At 38.2% G+C, this 20,682-nt stretch overlaps 1 protein-coding gene across 2 annotated transcripts in view; it reads right to left on the bottom strand.

Moving 5' to 3' along the window:
- MS3_00006036 (uncharacterized protein) overlaps positions 1–20,682 on the bottom strand; it is a gene marked incomplete at its 3' end in the record, with an annotated part of 40,948 nt that overhangs the window by 8,088 nt on the left and 12,178 nt on the right. The window contains exons 8-10 of one of the 2 annotated variants that reach the window (XM_051214136.1): positions 11,616–11,766; positions 2,117–2,300; positions 450–595 (exon numbers count right to left, since the gene is read on the bottom strand). In XM_051214136.1, the coding sequence (XP_051067266.1) occupies positions 450–595; positions 2,117–2,300; positions 11,616–11,766 (481 nt within the window). Of the gene's footprint in view, positions 1–449; positions 596–2,116; positions 2,301–2,350; positions 4,440–11,615; positions 11,767–20,682 lie in introns of those variants that run through there. The other variant, XM_051214137.1, reaches the window with a different exon arrangement.

The following is a 20,682-nucleotide window of genomic DNA, read 5'->3' as shown; positions in this document are numbered from 1 at the left end:
CCCAACCGTTTTTGCTACCTTGACATGATGGTCAGATATCCGTCTCCGGTGGTAAGGTCTCAACAAGTATGGAGCTAACACAAAAATTACTCATAAAAAGGTCGTGTGTGACCGACATCAAGCAGTTGTCTCTTGTGCACTGCGGTCACGCTCTCAGGTCACTAAAACCATCTCTAATCCAATTTCCTTTTCAGTTACCTCCAGAAGAACCCTTCCACACTGTGGACAACCGGGAAGTGATAACGACCCCCTCATACCCCTAACAGCACTCAAGACTACTGTATTCATAATCAACTGATTCTACCTACTACTTCAGTTTAGATAAACTATGTAGTAAGTAGTATGATAAGTTGTCATACAAATAGTGTGGCTTAAAAGACAAAGTATATAAATTTGTACTAAATAGATAATATTAATAATAATAATTATTTATTTATTTATTTATTTACCTTATGACCATTAACTATAGCAAAACTTGATTTGAAAGCACATTTCTGTGTATCACGATTTAAACGTTGTAATAATGCACCACCACTTCCGAAACTAACATTTTCAGCACTCCAACCAGCTGTCTTGATACTATTCAGAATAGGATCTAAATGAGTTGAATAAATTAGGAAACAAAAATGAGGGCAATAATGATGAAAGTTAATTAAATTAGGTAAAACAAATAAGAAAGACGTTACGTGAAAATTCTTGTAGGAAATTATATAGACCATTAAATGTAGACAATTCAAGACTATAACAGGATGTTATCATTAAGTCGGAATCAATGTAGGGACTGACAACAAACTTGTACTAATTTGGGTTTCTATAGTAAATTAGAATGATAAGATGAAGTTAATAAGATGGAAAGAAATTACGTAATGTCCTTAGATAACCTGAAACTGTGGCGAAACTGGCTTCCTATGATAGAAGAAAAGGCTGAGAAAATGTCCGCACTAAAAGTAGTATAACTCAATTTACCCAACGCGTTTCCATTAGTAAAAGTAAGGTATTTAAATTAAGGAGCTAATATATTAAAGTCAAGATACAGAAAAGCTTTATGTGACCGGTCTCAAGCAGTTATCGTTTGGACATTGCGGTCACGCACCCAGAGCGTCAAAACCACTGCTAACGCAGTTTTCTTTTTCACTTATATCACAAGAAGTTGCATCGCACCATGATTTCAGTCAGTCAGCCAAAAACGTAGAACTTTGTACGTACGTACATCTAGTATGCGACTTGTTAACAGCGCGTTTTCACTAAGTCACCAGTGACCAGATCCAGAACCTTCAAGTCACGCGGCGAATGTACAATCACTAGAATCACTGATTTGGTATTCAACTGTTTACAATATTGAACAATCGTATTTCAATGTCATTACTAATGGATAAACAACACAGCATGCACCAATCCAATCACAATTGACGGGGAAGATTTGGAAGATGTGAAAACCTTTACATATCTGGGCAGCATCATTGATGAACAGGATGGATCTGATGCAGATGTGAAGGCGCGGATCGGCAAAGCAAGAGCAGCATATTTACAACTGAGGAACATCTGGAACTCAAAGCAACTGTCAACCAACACCAAGGTCAGGATTTTCAATACAAATGTCAAGACAGTTCTACTGTATGGGGCAGAAACCTGGAGAACTACGAAAGCCATCATCCAGAAAATACAGGTGTTTATTAACAATTGTCTACGCAAAATACTTCGGATCCGTTGGCCAGACACTATTAGCAACAACCTACTGTAGAAGAGGAAGAAATAAGGAAGAAGCGCTGAAAGTGGATAGGACACACATTGAGGAAAGCACCCAACTGCTTCACAAGATAAACGCTCACATGGAATCCTGAAGGCCAAAGGAAAAGAGGAAGACCAAAGAACATATTACGCCGGGAAATGGAGATAGATATGAGAAAAATGAACAAGAATTGGATGGAACTAGAAAGGGAGGCCCAGGACAGAGTGGGTTGGAGAATGCTGGTCGGCGGGCTATGCTCCATTGGGAGTAACAGGCGAAAGTAAGTAAGTACTAATGGATAAAATGCCTAACTACCATAAATCTTAAACATTCCACAAAGAAAAACTAAGATAAACAAAAATCTAATAAGTAATCTTATTTACTTACCTAATGATTCTAATGAAACACCATCACCTTGTATAACTCGTATACACGATGGTAGAACTTTGTAACCTTTAGAATTAATTTTATAACCAAACTTGCTGCCTAAAATATCTAATACTTTTGGCATAATTACAACTGGATCACCTGAATCCGGTCGTATAACAACTGTACCATTACGATTTATAACCTAAATTACAAAAAAAAGAAAACAATAAACAAATAAAAAGACTCAATAACCTTAATCAGTTGGTAACGGACTAAATCTATACTTTGCAAATGTGTAATTATGAGTGTGGCAGAGACACGTATTATATATACGGAACATTAACTGGTTAAAAAAATAGATTGAGAAAAAAGAGGTAAGAGTGATTAAATTAAAATGCGTAATCAGTTCGTGAAATCATAAACCGTTAGAGTGACTTAGTTTGACAGGTACAGCTACACATCAAACAATTATAAAGAGTAGCTGACAACACAAGTACATAATCGTGAAATGATTCAAGTTAGAAATATAAATTATTAACTTTCAACCCAGTCAAGGGGTGTGGATCAGTAAATTAGGATAAACCAACTACCTATTCCTTATTTATCTTTGATTATTACATGATAATACTAGCCCATGATAAGAACTCTATTCATTGAAAATGTACTTGAAATACAGATGAACTCACTAATTTAACAAACGGTAAACAATACAATTAACTCCTCCTGGAGCCCCTCTGGTTAGCGAGTCAGCTACAACGTAGGACCAGGCACATACATGCATCGGTTTAAGTTGCCACACTTCATTTGCACAACAAGATAAACACCAAATTCATAGAAGTGGTTACTTCAATCATAGTAATATATTAAAAAACATATTGTGTATAAACATACAATACATGAAGAAAGTAGGGAAGAAAATAATTTCAATATCATGGTTTAAGGAAAGATGAAGAGTGTATACAATGACGCCTTTGTGATCGATTCTCAGCCAAGTCACACAGAGTCTCCAATCATTAGTTATGATAGTTAAGCGAACACCGACCAGATACTTTGAATCTATCAATATGGCTAAGACTAGAAGCTAGTGACTTCAAGCCCTTCTGGGGCTATTGCCGGTCCCAAGTCCGGATAAAGAAGGAGGATTAGGTATGGGATTAGCGACCCCATCCCGTTGAAAACTAACTCGCTAAAAAACGCTAACCAGAAAAATAATTCAAACCATTCAAACTCTGCCCTGGGAGTTAGGTTTTCCTTTAGAAGAGTTGTGACACATGGTGAAAGCCGAACGGCTTATACTAATCAGGGCCATCTTTGGCTGTAAAAGTTCGGGTCTATAACACGTTAGTGAGAGCAGTTTCACACTATGCTTATGAAATTTGGCCTCTCTGAGTTGGGTATGTTTAACGACTCTGTGTTTGATCGTCGTTGTCTCCAATGGATAGCTGACATCCAATGGCAAACCATGTTAGTTATTCTGAGGTTCGGCAACATATATTCGGGCACACCGACGGTAATTTAATTGTCACTATCTTGAAACATCAACTTAGGTGGCTTGAACAAATCTTACGAATGTCATCCCAAAACGTTCTACATCGCGCACTATTTGCCGACGCTAGAACCAGTTAGAGAAGGCAGATGTCGTAGTATGAAGGAAAGCTGTACAGAACTGGTTTGTGTTTATCCTTCACGACTCCCTGGTTAGAATCCTGGAGATGGCACAACAAAGTGGCTTGAGACGTTATCATACATTGCTGAGAGTAGAAGCCAGTGGCGATCCAGCAGTAACTTTCTTCATAAAAGTGTACGTAACTTCTTTGATTGAAATAAATCTTCTTGATTGTACTTTTGGTAAATGAACTGTTTCTCCCATTATTATTATTATTAATATTAATAAATCACTCTCATACACTAACTTCTGTTCGTCGTTGTTCTCCTTTAACTTATACGCATTTTACATTCACTATCTCTTCACAACCTCATTGTTATTGTGTGGCACATATGTATTAGATCCTCCTCTATGTGTTCAAATAAATAAATAAGAATGAGATGTTACTGTATATTTATGAAAATAAATACAGTTTCCATATCACAGATAAATCACAAGGTACCTATACCATCAGCGATAGCTAAAGAACACATGGAAGCTATTTTTATTTTTGTTTAAGACTACATAATAAGGTTAACCAACAATTCTACCAATTATCAAATTCAAAAAGTAAAGAAACAATGGATGATTGTTTGTTTTTTTTTAAATCACCCCTATAACATTTTAAATCTTAGTAATATGTATTGTCAGAGGAATTATTGCAGCTTTATGGAAACCTTAGGAATATTATTAAATTTATACCTCCTATATATATATATATATATATATATATATATATATATATATATATATATATGTATACCTAAAATCTATTTGTTGTTACTTTTGAATCAATTATTTTGATAATTATTAAATGCCACCGAATGCCCTGTTACGGCTGAGTGAGGAGAGTTATCTATCCCTCTTGAAATGCTCTCACATGGCCATATGCATACAACCACTGCCAGGGAACTCCTACTCACTGTCTTCTCGTGACGGAGGTGTTGATTACGAAATTGAGAGGACGAAAAGCGAATGTTCGGCGCTTGGTGGACACGGAGGATCCACTTAGAGAAGTTGGAAAACACTGATTCCAAACTAACGGTAAACATAGGCTCCAGGATCCTGCGGGAACAAATGGTGTATGAACCTATTGTTGGTTACTGGCTACCATGAGACTGCATCTTCTAACGTTACTCCATTGACTTGTGGATCAGACCTTTATGTCAAAGGCTCCGGGTGTGGTCATCTAAGAAAACCACTCACTTCGGTTTGGGCACCCAGGTATTATCACAACCCTTACACAAATTGAATGATTTATGTGGCGCATACCTATTTGGTTCCTACCTGTACCAATGTTTATGTGTTTTTTAAATAAATAAATAGTAGTAATTAATAGTAGTTTAATACACAACTTGTCATTATTTATGTGATATAATGTTTTGAATATTTTCACAATTATCACGTTGTATTTACTTGACCTTTGTTTTGCATTTTGTTTTTCTATTCTACTCATCAAATTAATGTTTATTATCTTTTTCATAGAAAATATCATACGATAAGTAAATGTGTGTGTGTGTGTGTTTGTGTAACCAGATTACTTATTACATAACAATGTTTCTCTCTTGTTAATTAATTTCATCTTTGTTTCAATAAAAGAAAGTACTATAACATTGATAGAATATTGAATAGTAGACTGATGGAATAATCATGGATTTCTTTTCAATTTAATTCAAGAATTTCTTCATGCTTATTTTGAATGAGGGGGTAGTGCATCATAAAGAAGCATCTAGCTGTGTGGTATTAACTAAAAAATAAGTACTATTCTCCATCGACTTCAGGTTAAAGTTGTCTACAGGAAAGATCTAACCAAATTGAATGTTATCTAAAAGTATAAATGAATTAAATGGTCTGTTTATTAAATATAGTCAACTTAATGCAGCAGCAGCCTTTGCATCAGTAGGCCTTAGTATGCACAAAAGAAAAAGCATGATCCTCAAATACAACACAGAGAACACCAACACAATCACACTTAATGGAGAAACCCTGGAAGAGGTGGAATCGTTCATGTACCTGATGAACAAGGAGGATCAAATGCAGAGGTAAATCCAAGGATTGGCGAAGCAAGGACAGCATCCCTACAATCGAAGAATACTTGGAACTCAAAACAACTGTCTGCAAGCCAATATCTAAGTCACAATCTTCAATGCAAACGTCAAGACAGTTCTACTGTACAGAGCTGAAACTTGGAGAACTACTACAAACATCATCAAAAACGTACAAATATTTATAAACAATTATCTACGTAAGATATTCAATGTCCATTGGCCGGAAACAATCAGCGACGGCCTACTATGGAAGAGAGCAAACCAGATTTTATCTAAAGAGGAAATCAGGAAAAAACGTTGGAAATGGATAGGGCATACATTACGGAAATCATCAAACTACATCACGAAGTAAGCGCTAACTTCGAATCATGAAGGGAAGCGGAAAGAGGAAGGCCAAAGAACATACTACGTAGGGAAACAGAAGTAGATATGAAAAGGATGAATAGCAACTGGAAAGGATCACCCATGACAGTTTTGGATGGAGAATGCTAGCAGGCGCCTATGCTCCTCCACGAGGACTAACAGGCATAGTAAGTAAGTAGCCTAAATAGTAAGATGGATAAATTGATTATAGGTTTTACACAGATGAAATCGTTCAATAGGATTATTCCGATGACGTAACAACATGAATTAGAGAATCGGCAATTACGATCGATGTATAGCCAGGAAATGTCAAGATCCGTCTATTGATAATTTAAATATTATCTAGTTTTTTAAGGAACCAAGACAGTGACAATATTGTGATTGAACTGTTATGTCCTATGACCCGTTAAATTATCATATGGCGAAACCGCCAATCACAATATGGACTTCTATGACCTTGTTTCTGTGCTAAATCGATGATGCGTTGAATAGCACTAGCAGCCTTCAGTCAACTCCGCGTCCTTATTGGCCCTCTGTATAGTAGCCTCCAGCCTGGCCCAGCCTGTTGTGTCCAGAAAACAATATCAACCTCCAACATTTAAATCGTATACCTCAGATATGCTTAGTTTAGACAGAATCCAACCAGACCGTATTACATCATAAAATAAAAAATAACAATTATACAAGGTCATGCCAAAAGTGGCTACGAGTGTGAGAGACTGTACCTAATCCGTTAGGAATAATTAAGAATGGTAAATCGTATAATCGTAGGAAATAAGTCAAAAAAAATCTTAGGATAAAAGAAATACGACTAAATATACAATCTAGTTACATAATAGTTATTCAATAAGAATATATGAAATGATAGTCCATAAATAATTCCTAGCCGTTACCATTCATTTAATATTCTAGTTCGTATAGAACATAACATAACAAATCCTAATAAGTCACAAACCTTCTCCATCATTTCAAAAACAAGATATACGTCTTGACTTTATAAGTAGTAAACATTAAAACAAATAATAATATACATGTCAAAGTGAACTATTGATGTCAACTTTTGATCAAAAATTATAAGAGTTTGAAGAGATTATTGTTATAAGAAAGTTTTGTTTAGATTTTCGAGTTTTTGAGAAATATTTTTTTAATGGTTGAAGTCATGAGTTAATTGAACCTAGATCACCATGAAAAACCTGGAGGCACTGAACGGCCGTTTCGTCCTATTGTGGGACTCCTCAGCAGTGCCCATCCACGACCTCATTGCCTGCGAGATTCAAACCCAGGACCTACTGGTTTCGCGCGTGAGGCGGCTCAGTGGTCTAGTGGTTAAGTGTTCGCGCGCAAAACTGATAGGTCCTGGGTTCGAATCTCGCAGGGAGCGAGGTCGTGGATGCGCACTGCTAAGGAGTCCCGCAACAGGACGAAACGGCCATCCAGTGCTTTCAGGTTTTCCATGGTTGTTTTGGATGCGGAGGAATAGACCAATAATTATGATGTTAAGTCCAATGGTGTCCTTGGACTTTAAATGGACATTTTCTATTGGTCGATATCTGTTCACTTGTTGAATATTGTACAAAATGTTGTTTTCTATTTTATGGTACGATGTGGTGTACTTGATTGGTATATAAACAAAGTATGTTTGAAATATAATGATTCATATCTCCGAGGCTGTGGCTTGTGTTCTGGACTCAACTGACTGGGCTAGACAAGGAAGTGCAAACCAATCGAGACTCTAGGCCGTCCGTACGTGTTTACGTGTCACTGTAATCGATCGATAAATACACTGTTCTCTAATCTCTTCAGTCAAGGACACAACAATTAGCACAGGGTAAAAATCGATCGCAACTTAAAGCCATAACAATGGTGGTCTAGCTTCAACTAACTCATGATCTTAACCATTGAAATCACTATAATATCCACAAAACCCATCTGATTTTGATGATACTTTACATATTATGTAGACATTTCAATAAATAATAATAATAATACTGTAACTGATAATTATAATACAACTGACAGAATACATTGTTATCAAATCATAGTGAATAATCAAATCCACAAAACAAAGAAAACGTGAATATCATGACAGTGTTTAGAAATAACAACAAAGAATAAATCAACATAATTGACATTTAAAAAAAAACGTTATATGGCAGTTATGATGTAAATAATAACTTGTCAAAATCATGAGGTTTCTGAAAACTTTCAAAAGTACACGTTATATAAAATGAATATAATAATAATAATAATGATAACATCATTGAAATATATATATATGTATATAAACCTTATAAGATAACAAGTTAAAAAGTAATAGACATTCCACATATATTATAGATAGATAATTCATTTCATTGAAAACGTCTAAACTGAACAAATGTCATAATTATTCAATGATAGAAAACTAAATTTACTAACTACTCTATCATAATATGTACGGTCATGTACGAAGCAAAAAGTAATGACAATTAACATGTACTCACTAGTGACTAGCTTCGTGAGGGAATTCTCGGAGTTCTAGTGAGAAGCTGTGACCAGTGGAGCTAATCCGTTTCGGATAGAGACAGGTATCTACCTCAATACAATGGAAGGTGGTCGCGAAATTTCGTGGATTGGTTGAAGTTAGACACTAACACCATTAGATGCCGGCTCAGTGGTCTAGTTGGTTAAGCGCCTGGCGCGAGTCTGATAGGTCCTGGGTTCGAATCTCGCGGGGAGCGAGATCGTGGACGCGCAATGATGAAGTGTCCCATACTATGACGAAATGGCCGTCCAGTGCTTCCAGGTTTTCAACGGTGGTCTAACATCAATTGATTCATGATCTCAATCAAAAAGTAATGATGTTGATAATCATTATGTTTATCTTATGGTATACAGACACTACTATGAAAGTCCACACTGTCTTATAATGAGGTTGTTGTTTGTGAAAATGAAATAAAAGTGAATATCTGACGCTTTAATCGGGTTGGAGAATATACAGGATCCACTTATGGGAGTTGGAAAACATTCATTTCAAATCAATGGTGTACATGAGCTTCAGGATCCTAAGGAAACAAATGTTGTATGAACCTATTGTTGGTTACTGGATACCATGAGACTGCATTTCCTAACGTTGCTCCAATGTCTTATGGATTAGGCATCTGGGTCATAGGGTTGGGGAATAGTTCCCTAGGAAAAACCACCTTGTTCAATTTGAGTGCCCGGGTAGTATACCAGCCCATTCGCAAATTTAATGATAACTACTTCGTGTGGTGTATATATATTTGGTGCCTCCTTGTATACTAATGTTTATGTGTTGAAATAAATAAATGATTCAAATTTAGTAACATGACAGATAAATTAATTTTAGTATATAGGTAGACAGAAAGCATGATTTAAAACATTTCTATCTGTTGAATAGTTCTATGTCTTTGACTAGTATTTATTTATTTATTTATTTTAACACACAGATATAGGTACAAGGAGGCACCAAATACATATGCGCCACACAAATCTCATTCGATATGTGTGAGGGCTGTGATACTGCCCGAGTGTCCAAACCTAAGTAGGTGGTTTTCTTAGGGGGCCACTTCCCGAGCCTTCGACCTGAAGGTCTGATCCACAAGGCAGTGGAGCATCGTGAGGAGATGCAGTCCCATGGAAGCCGGTGACCAACAGTTGGTTCATACGCCATTTGTTCCCGCAGGATACTGGAGCCCATGTTTACCATTGGTTTGGAATCCGGCCAAAGCGCCGGACATTCGCTTTTCTTCCTCTCATTTTCGTAAACAACACCCCCGCCACGAGAAGGCAGTGAGTAGGACTTCCGTGGCAGAGGCTATATACGCGTGGCCATGTGAGAGCATTTCGAGAGGGAGAGCGGTCTCTCCCCACTCTCGGCCGTACCAGGGCATTTGAGGGCCTTTGACTAGTATGATGCTAACTATACATTTTTTATATTACAAACAAAAGAAACTTTTAAATAAAATAATATATTTGTAATACCCCAATGAGTAGAAAATTAGATTTTCTGACGTTTCGTGGCTTAGTGTAAGTCACTTCTTCAGAGAATAAATAACCAAAAAAAGAAACTTTGTTGGATAAGTGAAATTACGATTTTAATGAGGATTATCTCAATATAAAAGGGTATTTTCATTACTTTCAACATACATGTACTTATCTAATAAAGGCAACATTAGTAGAGATCATCTTTTCTATTGTAGAGTGAGTGTGTGTGAACATGTATTGACTGAGATAATTATTACATTTGTTGTTACACATGAATAACTATTCCCAACCTCGACATGATATGCTGATTAGAATACGTATAGTTTGCAAAAGATTACGTAGAAGGAAACTAGGAAGTGGTATCAGTGCATGAAACTACTGTAACTACCATGCTCATCAGTTTTAGGAGCTACTGACTTCTTGAGTGAAATGATTAAGATATTGGTAAACTGTGATTAGAAGTTTACTGTGAAATGGCACAAAATTGGTAACAGCTGAATAGATTTTTCATTTCTCGCCGAATGATGAGTTTCTTTAGATCCTAAAACTTTGCCATTCTCTAATTCTATTTGCTTTTGTCTAACTATATTTTGTATGCTTTTTCTAACCTATTATTATTATCAGCCCAACTAATTTACTCATCATCCTATCAATTTCCTAAGATTATGTCGATACAGACTTTAATAACTTGAGTTGTTGAACATTTGTCCTAGATCTTATATTCCTTATGGCTAATCATTTTAGTATACAAAAATGTGAACAATTCCATTCAGTTGAAAATTTGAATCAAGAAAGGACTGGCTGCCTGATAGTAAACTGCACATAAAAAACAACAATATCGAAATGTTTCATTACCCCTATGAAAGATCCCCATGAAAATAATGCAGTACATCTTTTAAACTTAGTATAAGGCTACAGAGCATAAATAAATAGAGTAAGACATGAAACTGCTAGTATCAATATATCTTTCAGAAATTACACTAATATTACGGTGCTGCTCCATATAATAAGATTAGGAAGCATCAACCGGAATAGTTAACTTGGGCTACTCTTCTCCTTTATTGAAAATAACACTTTAAAGGAATCAGAGAAAATGTTTAGTATGAACCTAAAAGTTGTTAAATTGACAAGTCAGACCCGCTGGGTGAGGGATCGTGGATGCGCACTGCTGAGGAGTCCAATACTAGAACGAAACGGCCGTTCAGTGCTTCCAGGTTTTCCATGGTGGTCCAGCTTCAATTGAATCATGATTTCAATCTGTGAAATTTCAAAAATCTCCACAAACCCCTTCTGATAAATTGACAAGTGTATGCGATTTAGCATTACGTAATCAATCAATACGTTGTATGTTTGAACCCTACTACACGATATTGGCCAGTTCATATACACACGTAGTAATGCAAACGTATTTCTTCACAAAAAAAAATAACAAAACAAATTATTTACAGTAATGACTTATTGATTACCGACCTACCTTATCACGTAGTGCCTCACCCCATATATTACTGCATGCATTCCATATATCATAACTATCGGACACACAGGCAAACGTCCCATCAGGATACAAATTGAGTAAATTCGAATATGCATTTGTTTCATTCTCTTCACCCCATACAGTCATTGCACTAAAATAAAAATTGTAGAAAACATGAATCTGCATTGTCAATATAGCAATTAAACTTGACATTGTCCAGTCAATGAATAGTTGTGACTAATTCTTAGTGTTCATTGAATTCCAATGACCAATTTTAGATGTGGTTAGTAATTCAAATGACTCGATATTGTTTGCACACGTTTGAGTGAATCCCTAAGAAACATGAAACCTAGATTTCTATCTAGTAGTAAATAAAAGCTCCAGTATGAATTACTCTTAACGCCATAACACAATTCAACTTTACATCGATCGATACACCATCGGGATTTATTTGACTAAAATATAAGCGTTAGCAGCAAGCACTATATTGGTCATCTGCAGTTAGATTGATGAATGTTAAGGTTTAAAGCAGGGTACTATGTAAATGTGGTAAGACAGTAAATCGTCATCGACTGAAGTGATTTGCACATGTAATACGTGTCCGAAATCACCATCAACTTCAACTTGCAATATTGACTAGTGAACAAATAAGGTTGGGAGAAAGATGGGATTGGAAGAACCAAAGCATGTCATCAGTCAATGAATTCAATAAATCTTGTAATTATCCATGCTGGCAGAGAAAAACTACTTTATTAGGCTTCAAGAGATTATCATGGCTGATGCTTCGAGATGTAAGGTGACATGAATCAGAATCTGTCGCAACTGATACTTCTATCAGTACCACCTCTACAACCTTGGTATTCACCTTGATATGCCGATGTCGTCTAGTAGCTTGAACTGATAAATATATTTGCGCTGCTTGCGACTGACAATCCTACATTAGTATGAATGCACAATTCTCATGGTAAGACCACTTAGTTGAAATATTTTGGTAGATTTTATAAAACTGAACTACGGTCAAGTCATTTTCAAATGTCTAATTCAACTCATGCCATACAAATTACACGCTAAAACATGAATAGACGTAAAAAAACTGTTAAACAATGGAAGATACGTCAAACAAAAATTGTCTGAAATTTCTCTGCAGACATAATTATTGATTTTGTGTTCCAATTACATACGATACTACTATTTTATTGCATAAGTTGTAGGCATTTGGGACTTCGAGATAAACAAGCTAGATTTCGTAAGGATCGATAGTGAACAGACTAGATCACGACACTATGGATAACCGTTGAACAATCAATTGAATGGAAATCGTCATCATACATCAAGTTCCTTGATTATGAGAAAGCATATGACAGAGCAGATAACAGAACCTTATTCGAAATTATGGTGTACCTGGGAAGACCGTCAACATCATACGCGATTCATACGACGGATTACACTGCAAAGTCGTGGATGGAGGACAGCAAACAGGTGCATTCCAAATGAGAACCGGAGTCAGACAAAGCTGCTTACTCTCTCCCTTCATCATTGTTCTGGTGGTCGATTAGATTATGAAGACCTACACATCTGACGGGAACCACGGAATACAATGGACAACTTGTATGCAGCTAGACGATTTGGACTTCGCAGACGACTTGGCTCTTCCAGCTCATACACAGCAATAAATCCCAATGAAAACAACTAGTGTAACAGCGGCCGCAAGACACACACGAGGGTAAAAGCAAAATCCTCAAATACAACACAGAGATTACTAAACAAATCACACCAGGTTTCATCTGAAAAGGAAATCAGGAAAAAAACGCTGGAAGTGGATAGGACATATATCGTGGAAATCATCAAACTGCATGACGAAGGAAACCTGAAGGCAAAAGGGAAAGAGAAAGACCTGAGAGCACATTACGCCGAGTAGTGGAGGCAGGAATCAAGAGAATGAATAGCAATTGGAAACGACTAGAAGGAGAGCCCAGGACAGAGTTGGTCGGAGAATCCTAGTAGGATGCTTGTGCTCTTATAAGGAGTAACAGCTGTATATAAGTATAAATGCGGTCTAAATTATAGCATATTCTTTTGCAAATAGTAATTAACGAATAGTATCTGTGATAACATGTGATAAGGTGAAAATAGGACACAATGTAGTAATAACATAAAGCTTTATAATACTTATCAGCACTAATTTCCTGATGAATACGAAGGAAATACATCAATATATAAGATGATTAGTTGATAGAGCGTTGAAACAGTTGAAATCCAATGAAAATTAAAACCACTCTTTCAATAAACAGAACAATACAAAAACCATTTCGCACTTAAACAAAATTGTCGTTATACCATGAACATGAATTTATCTACAATGTTATAAACAACATTGAAATAAATCCAATTGAGAAGGGTAAGTATTTAATTTTCTACCTATATATGTGTAAAATCCCAAGAACTAACACAAGTAATTTAATGCTATACTTGAAAAAATACAAGTATTAAATTATTGACTGGAATCTTGAACCGATTGACCACCCTTGAAAATCTGGAAACACTGGACAGCCGTTTCGCTCTATTGCGCGACCATCTTCCATCATAATGAGGTAAATACATGTCTCTAGCCGAAATGGATTAGCTCCACTGGTCACGACTTCTCACTAGAACTCCAAGAACTCCTTCACGAAGCTAGTCACTAGTGAGCACATCGTAATCGCCACAACCCTATACTGATAATAAGTATTAAGACTGAAATATTAAAATTAATCCATGTATATATCTTTTTTATAACCATCACACTAAACACACTACTAATAATGTTGACTAGTTAATAGTCTAATAATAAGTTTGTTAGTTGATACATATTTAGTCTATAATTAGTATATCATATGAATAAATACAGAGACAATCAATGTTTGCTTCCTTTTTTGACAGATTTACAAAATGTATTACTAATTTTACACAAATGTAGACGAAATTTCTTTTTCACAGATTGAAACCATGAGTCAATTGAAACTAGACCACCATGGAAAAACTGGAAGCACTAGACGGCCGTTTCGTCCTAGTATGGGATTCGTCAGCACTGCACATCCACGATCCCGCACCCCGCGAGATTCGAACCCAGGACCTGTCAGTCCCGCGCCAAGCGCCTAACCAACTAGACCACTGGGCTGACATCCAATGGTGTTAATGTATAACTTCAACCAATCCACGAAGTTGCGCCACCGTACACCATTGTCTTCAGAGAGTTAATATCTCACAACAGACCTGGTTGAACTCCACTGGTAACTGCTTCTCACTAGAACTCCAGGAGTATCTCCTGAAGTCAGTCACTAGTGAGACGGATAGGCCCTGGGTTCAAATCTCGCGGGGTGCGGGATCGTGGATGCGCACTGCTGAGGAGTCCCATACTAGGACGAAACGGCCGTCCAGTGCTTTCATGTTTTCCATGGTGATCTAGCTTCAATTGACTCATGATTTCAATCTGTGAAATTTCTAAAATCTCCACAAACCCCTTCTGACAAAATTCTTTTTGTCAAAAGCAAACGAAAAAGGAGAATAAGTATAAATGGAAAGTTGTGAAAACGAACAATGGTCTTGAAAATTGAATATGTGAATATAGTTTTAATTGAAGTGACTATATATGTATATATATATTCTCCATTCTATTAGTTTTAAATTATCCATTTCTACGATTATGGAATCAGTTAGTCATCTACAACGTATGATCAGGCACATATATGCATCGATCCAAGTTGCCAAACCTCGTTAGCACAACAACATAAACACAGAATTTGTACAGTTAGTTAATTCAATGGTAGTAATATATGAAAACAGATCGTATATATGGATATGATACAGAGAGAAAGAATTAGTTGGTAGAAAGAAAGATATAAAGCAATTTTAATCACACGTTTAAAGAGAAACAAAAAGAGTATTCACGTACACCATTGTGATCGATTCTGAGACATGTCACACAGAGTCTCCACCCATTGGTTACGATAGTCATGAGGACCCCAACAAATTAGTTTGCATCTAGCACCATGGTTCAGACCACAAGTCATTGACTACAAGGACTGATGCCACGTTTTGGTTTGGACGCCCCTAACTTACTTCCGTCAGCCTCCAACACTAGTCAACATTTCGCGCCGTGGTAACCGGTGGTTGGGCATGCGTAATACGTGGCCAAGCCATCTTATTCGATGAAAATTTATAACCTCATCAACTGACTCACCATCATCCATATCATTTTATACATAATTCAGATCAAGATTTATTCAATCGTAATCAAATTATTGCTATGTTCAAAAGTACAACTGGGTAATCTGTAAGCAGATGGAAAATTTTATGACTGATAAGAGTTTTACAAACAATCGATCACTGAGTATGGTAACCTATGTCATGTTTGTTTAGTCCTTTAGTACTGATCGAATTCTACTGGCCAAGATGCTATATGACAGCTAGCCTAAGTGACTCGACTTCATGTGTACTTTTGAAGGTAGACGACAGAAAACCACATTCGATTCAAATTTCGTCGTAGATCACACTCATTAGAAAGCTATATTCGCATTCTCAGAGAAGCTGAAGCTCTAAATGAGATCCGAAAATGCACTACCCAGCTTCGCAGTGTGATGGGTTACGACTGAGTTAATCTGAGCGCGACTGACCCTCTATTGGATTAAGGTATTTATAACTGATATGAATCCCCAAATAGCGTCAGTTTGAAAATTATCGATGCCAAAGAAGCCTAATCGGTCTTGTTCATGTGATTGAATTCCTTAATAATAAATCAATAGTTAACACCTATATAAATCATTTTTTTTTAGAGAAAAATTATTACAAGCGATAATTTTCAATATAATTCATTTATCAGTTAGCGCTATTTGTGACGGCCAATGAAAATAGACAGCGAAATTAGGTTTAAATCCCCCTACCAATTATCTGATAAGTGAGATCAAGTTCTATTTATAAAACAGCTACATGAATTACTTCAGTATTAAACTGGTTTCTTTCCATAAGATATTAATCAGTACTGAAAAACTTAGGGCGCGGCATAAATATGCATCAATAAAAATTATCAAGGTTCATATCAATAGGAAATAATCTCAAAAATTAAGAGGTAAAATATCAAAAAATACAAACATCTGGACCACCCCAACCGACTTTGACCAATGACACCTAAGGTCGTTAAACACTGAATATGATTATTGTCTAGATTCTAAACAGAAATTCTAAAACACTTAAGACGACGAACAGTAATATCATGGGCTGACTCTAAGTCAGTCAGTCAGTAACAACGTAGAACTTCGTACGTACGTACATCAGTTCGAGTCGCCACACCACATTAGCACAGAGATGCAGTTGTCGATTCAAATCCCATAGTGGTAGAGGTAGCAAGAGTATAAGCAGTAATCGGGAAGATTAGGGTTTGGAGATGTTATTTAAAGAGTAAAATCCAGTGAAAGAAATTTGGAAAGAGGAAAAAAGGGACATGAAGAATTCAGAAGATTAGAATTTGAGAGAACACAGAGAGTGGATGCACCTGCGCCATTGCAAACGATTTTGAGCCATGTCATTCAGGGTCTCTAACCATCGGTTGCTATCATCTCGCGGTCCCCAACCAGGTAGTCTACACCTACCAACATGACTCAGTTCACTTGTCAGTGACTTCATGGACTTGTGCCATGTTTTGGTTTGGCCGCCCCTAGCTTTCTTCCAACCTACTCCTATACCACTGAACATAGCACGTCGAGGCAGTCGGTCGTTGGGCATACGTAACACGTGTCCCAGCCATCTCAACTGATGAAGTTTCACTACGTCATCAATTGATTTGCCATCCTTACCTAGTACCCGTTTTCTAACAACTGTGTTACTTAATCGATGGTCCCATGATATACGAGCAATGTTTCGAAGACACCTATGATCAAATACTAGTAGCCTACGGATATCCTCTACTCTTACCGGCCATGTTTCACTGCCATAAAGTAGGACGGAACGAACTGCTGCACAGTAAACACGTCCTTTGGTTGATAGACGGATATCTCGCCTACGCCATAAATGACGCAAGTTGGCAAAAGCTAGTCGAGCCTTCTGTATCCGTGCTGAGATTTCGTCACACACCAGACCACAAGGGCTGATCAGACTTTCAAGATAAGTGAAGCGGTCGACACACTCAACTACTTCACTCCCTATCACTAGTTCGGGTGTCGATGTAACCCAATCCTGAAGCAACATTTTGCATTTCGAGGGAGAGAATCTCATCCCGAACATGCTTGCATTGTTGCTTAGAGTGGTCAGAAGACTCTGCATTTTGTCAGCGTCTTCACCAAATAAAACTATGTCATCTGCATATTCTAAGTCAACAAGTGAACCTCCCGGTAGAAGTTCAACCCCTGGAAATCTAGATGAGGAAAGTGTTATCTCTAGAAGTACGTCCACGACAAAGTTGAACAAGAATGGGGAGAGTGGACAGCCCTGACGAACACCACTTGAGGTAATCAATTCTGATGACAGTTCGCCATAAGCTCTCACTCTACCAGTTGTGTTCGAGTAGAGAGCCTTTATAAGGTTAATGTACTTCTTTGGTACTCCTTTCAGTGACAAACACTGCCATAGAACCTCACGATCAACAGAGCCGAATGCCGCCTTAAGGTCGAGAAATACTACCATTGTGGGGCGTCTGAATGTGTGTCTGTGTTCTAGAACCTGACGTATTGTGAATATCTGATCTATACAACCACGTCCAGGTCGAAAACCAGCCTGGTTTTCTCTAATCTGCTCTTCACGAGCTGTGATTAGGCGTCGAAGTATTATTGAAGCTAATATTTTAGACACTATATTAGTCAAACTGATTTCTCTGTGATTGTCACAAGAGGACTTTTGTCCTTTCTTATAGACTGGCACAATCAGTGATTGAGACCAGTCAGATGGGATTACGTCCAGTTTCTAAATTCTACCTAAGACCTCGGTTAATCTCATTGCTAATACTGGACCACCATCCTTAAAAATCTCAGGAGTAAACCTGTCAGGGCCCGCTGCTCTCCCTCGTTTCAGATTCCCTATGGCTTTTTCAACTTCGTAAAGGGACGGAGGACCTACATTAACTTGCCATTCATGTTGACTAGAGATCGTGGGAAACCGAAGTGTGGCTGAAGGCCAGTTGAACTGATCCCTAACGTGTTCTGCCCATCGATCCAATCTCCTGGATTGAGAATGAATAATATGTCCATCTTTCTCTGAGATTGTTTCGCTAACGGTCGGGTTCCTAATTCCGGTTTCCTTAACCAGTCTGAACAATTGTCTGCTATTACCTATTGCCGCTGCCTTTTCCATCTCTCTTGCTTTCGCCACCCACCACTGTTCGCGATCGTTGCGTAGGCTTCTGGTCAGCTTGCGCTTAAGCTGACTCCGCTCTTCATTATGTTCAGAGCCAGGTGGAATGAGTTTCCGAGCATCTATCAGTGAGATAGATGCTGCTGAGATCCAGTGTTGCTCCCTAACCTTCTGGTTTACCTTACTAGCAGATATCACTGCTGTTTCCACAGCTTTTCGGATATCATTCCATGCTGCATCGGGGTGGGCATCACATACATGGCTGCCTAACTGTTTTCCTAGTTGTTCCTGAAATATACTCTTAGCTTGACTATCATTAAGTAGGCCCCTAAGAGGTTTTCTTGCAGCGTCTTTCCTACGTCCAGTTAGACGCAAGCAAATACGCGCTCGCACTAGAGCATGATCTGAATCTAGGCATGTGCTCCAGAATGAGCGACAGTCTTCTATCGAGCCCCTCCATCGGTGGCTGATAGAGATGTGATCTATTTGGGTCCAACGTTGGGACGAATTAGGGGGTCTCCATGTTAAAAGATGTTTTTCCTTATGTTTAAAGTTAGTATTTGCAAGGAACAGGCGGTTATCTGAGCATAGCTGCAACAAACGGTCGCCATTATCTGTTCTTTGAGCCACGATGCTATAAGATCCACCCAGGTGTCTTTCCCTACCGCTTAGTTTACCTACTTGAGCATTAAAGTCACCGGCCACTAATACTACATCCGAGCGCCTAGCTTTTCGGAGAAGGTCCGAAAGCTTTCTGTAAAACTCATCTTTTACATCATCTGAGCTGCAGTCAGTGGGAGAATAGGCAGAGACGACGAAGAGGCAACGACGAGTGTCCCTATCTTTCCGGATTCTTACTGTTCCGTTCAGTCGGACAGCGCACAAACGACTGTCTGCTGGGTTCCACTCTAAGAGAGCTAGTTCTGCCCTAGGACTCAATGCTATACCTACGCCGGCAAGGCCGCGGGAAGCAGAATCAGGGCTCCCAGATACACGAAGCGTAAATCGAGTCGGTTCTTTATTTTGGCATGGTGAGGTCAAATGAATGACGCTACTTGGATCCTGTATGCGCGTTTCGGAGACGCAGCACACATCGATGGCGCGAGATTCTAAAGTCCTAGCTAATGAAGCCTGCTGTCCTATTTGGCAAAGTGTTCGTACGTTAAAAGCTCCTACGTGTAGTTTAGAGCGTGGTTTCAGGAGACCAGGAATGGCGTTCCACGTACTCGAATCGTTTGCCCTAGCGGTGCGAGGTGATAAAGAGACGTGGGGAGGGTTAGTCGGGGAGATAAGAGAGGTATTAGAAGGTGTAGGAAAGATTTGAATGTGACCACCTTGGTCTCTTGTGCTGTTACGGGTATGAGGGCTGATATCACTTCCCGGCTGCCCACACCGTGGAAGGGTATTTCTTGAGGAACCTGAAAAGGAAATTGGATTAGTGTTGGTCTTGACGACCTGGGAGCGTGACCGCAGAGCCCAAGGGACAACTGCTTGAGGCCGGTCGCGCACGGCCTTTTTGTGGAAGATTTTTGACGTGTTAGCTCCGTTCTTCAAAGGGCCTTACCGCCGGAGACGGAAATCCGTGAGGTAAGGTGAGGTGTGACATTTTTAGGGTCGACCTTTTCTAACCCCACCCCTCCTTGTGGGAAGGCAGCATCGCTGTCCTGCTGGATGTCCGAGGGAAACACCTTACTGCTGTCACACCCCTCTACAGTCAGCAGTACGACTTCGCCCTCAGACCTTGAGTTGC

This window comes from Schistosoma haematobium, chromosome 2 (genome assembly GCF_000699445.3).
Source record: "Schistosoma haematobium chromosome 2, whole genome shotgun sequence".
NCBI lineage: Eukaryota > Metazoa > Platyhelminthes > Trematoda > Strigeidida > Schistosomatidae > Schistosoma > Schistosoma haematobium.
The sequence above is the reverse complement of the archived record's forward strand: the minus strand, read 5'-3'. Positions and strand labels throughout refer to the sequence as shown.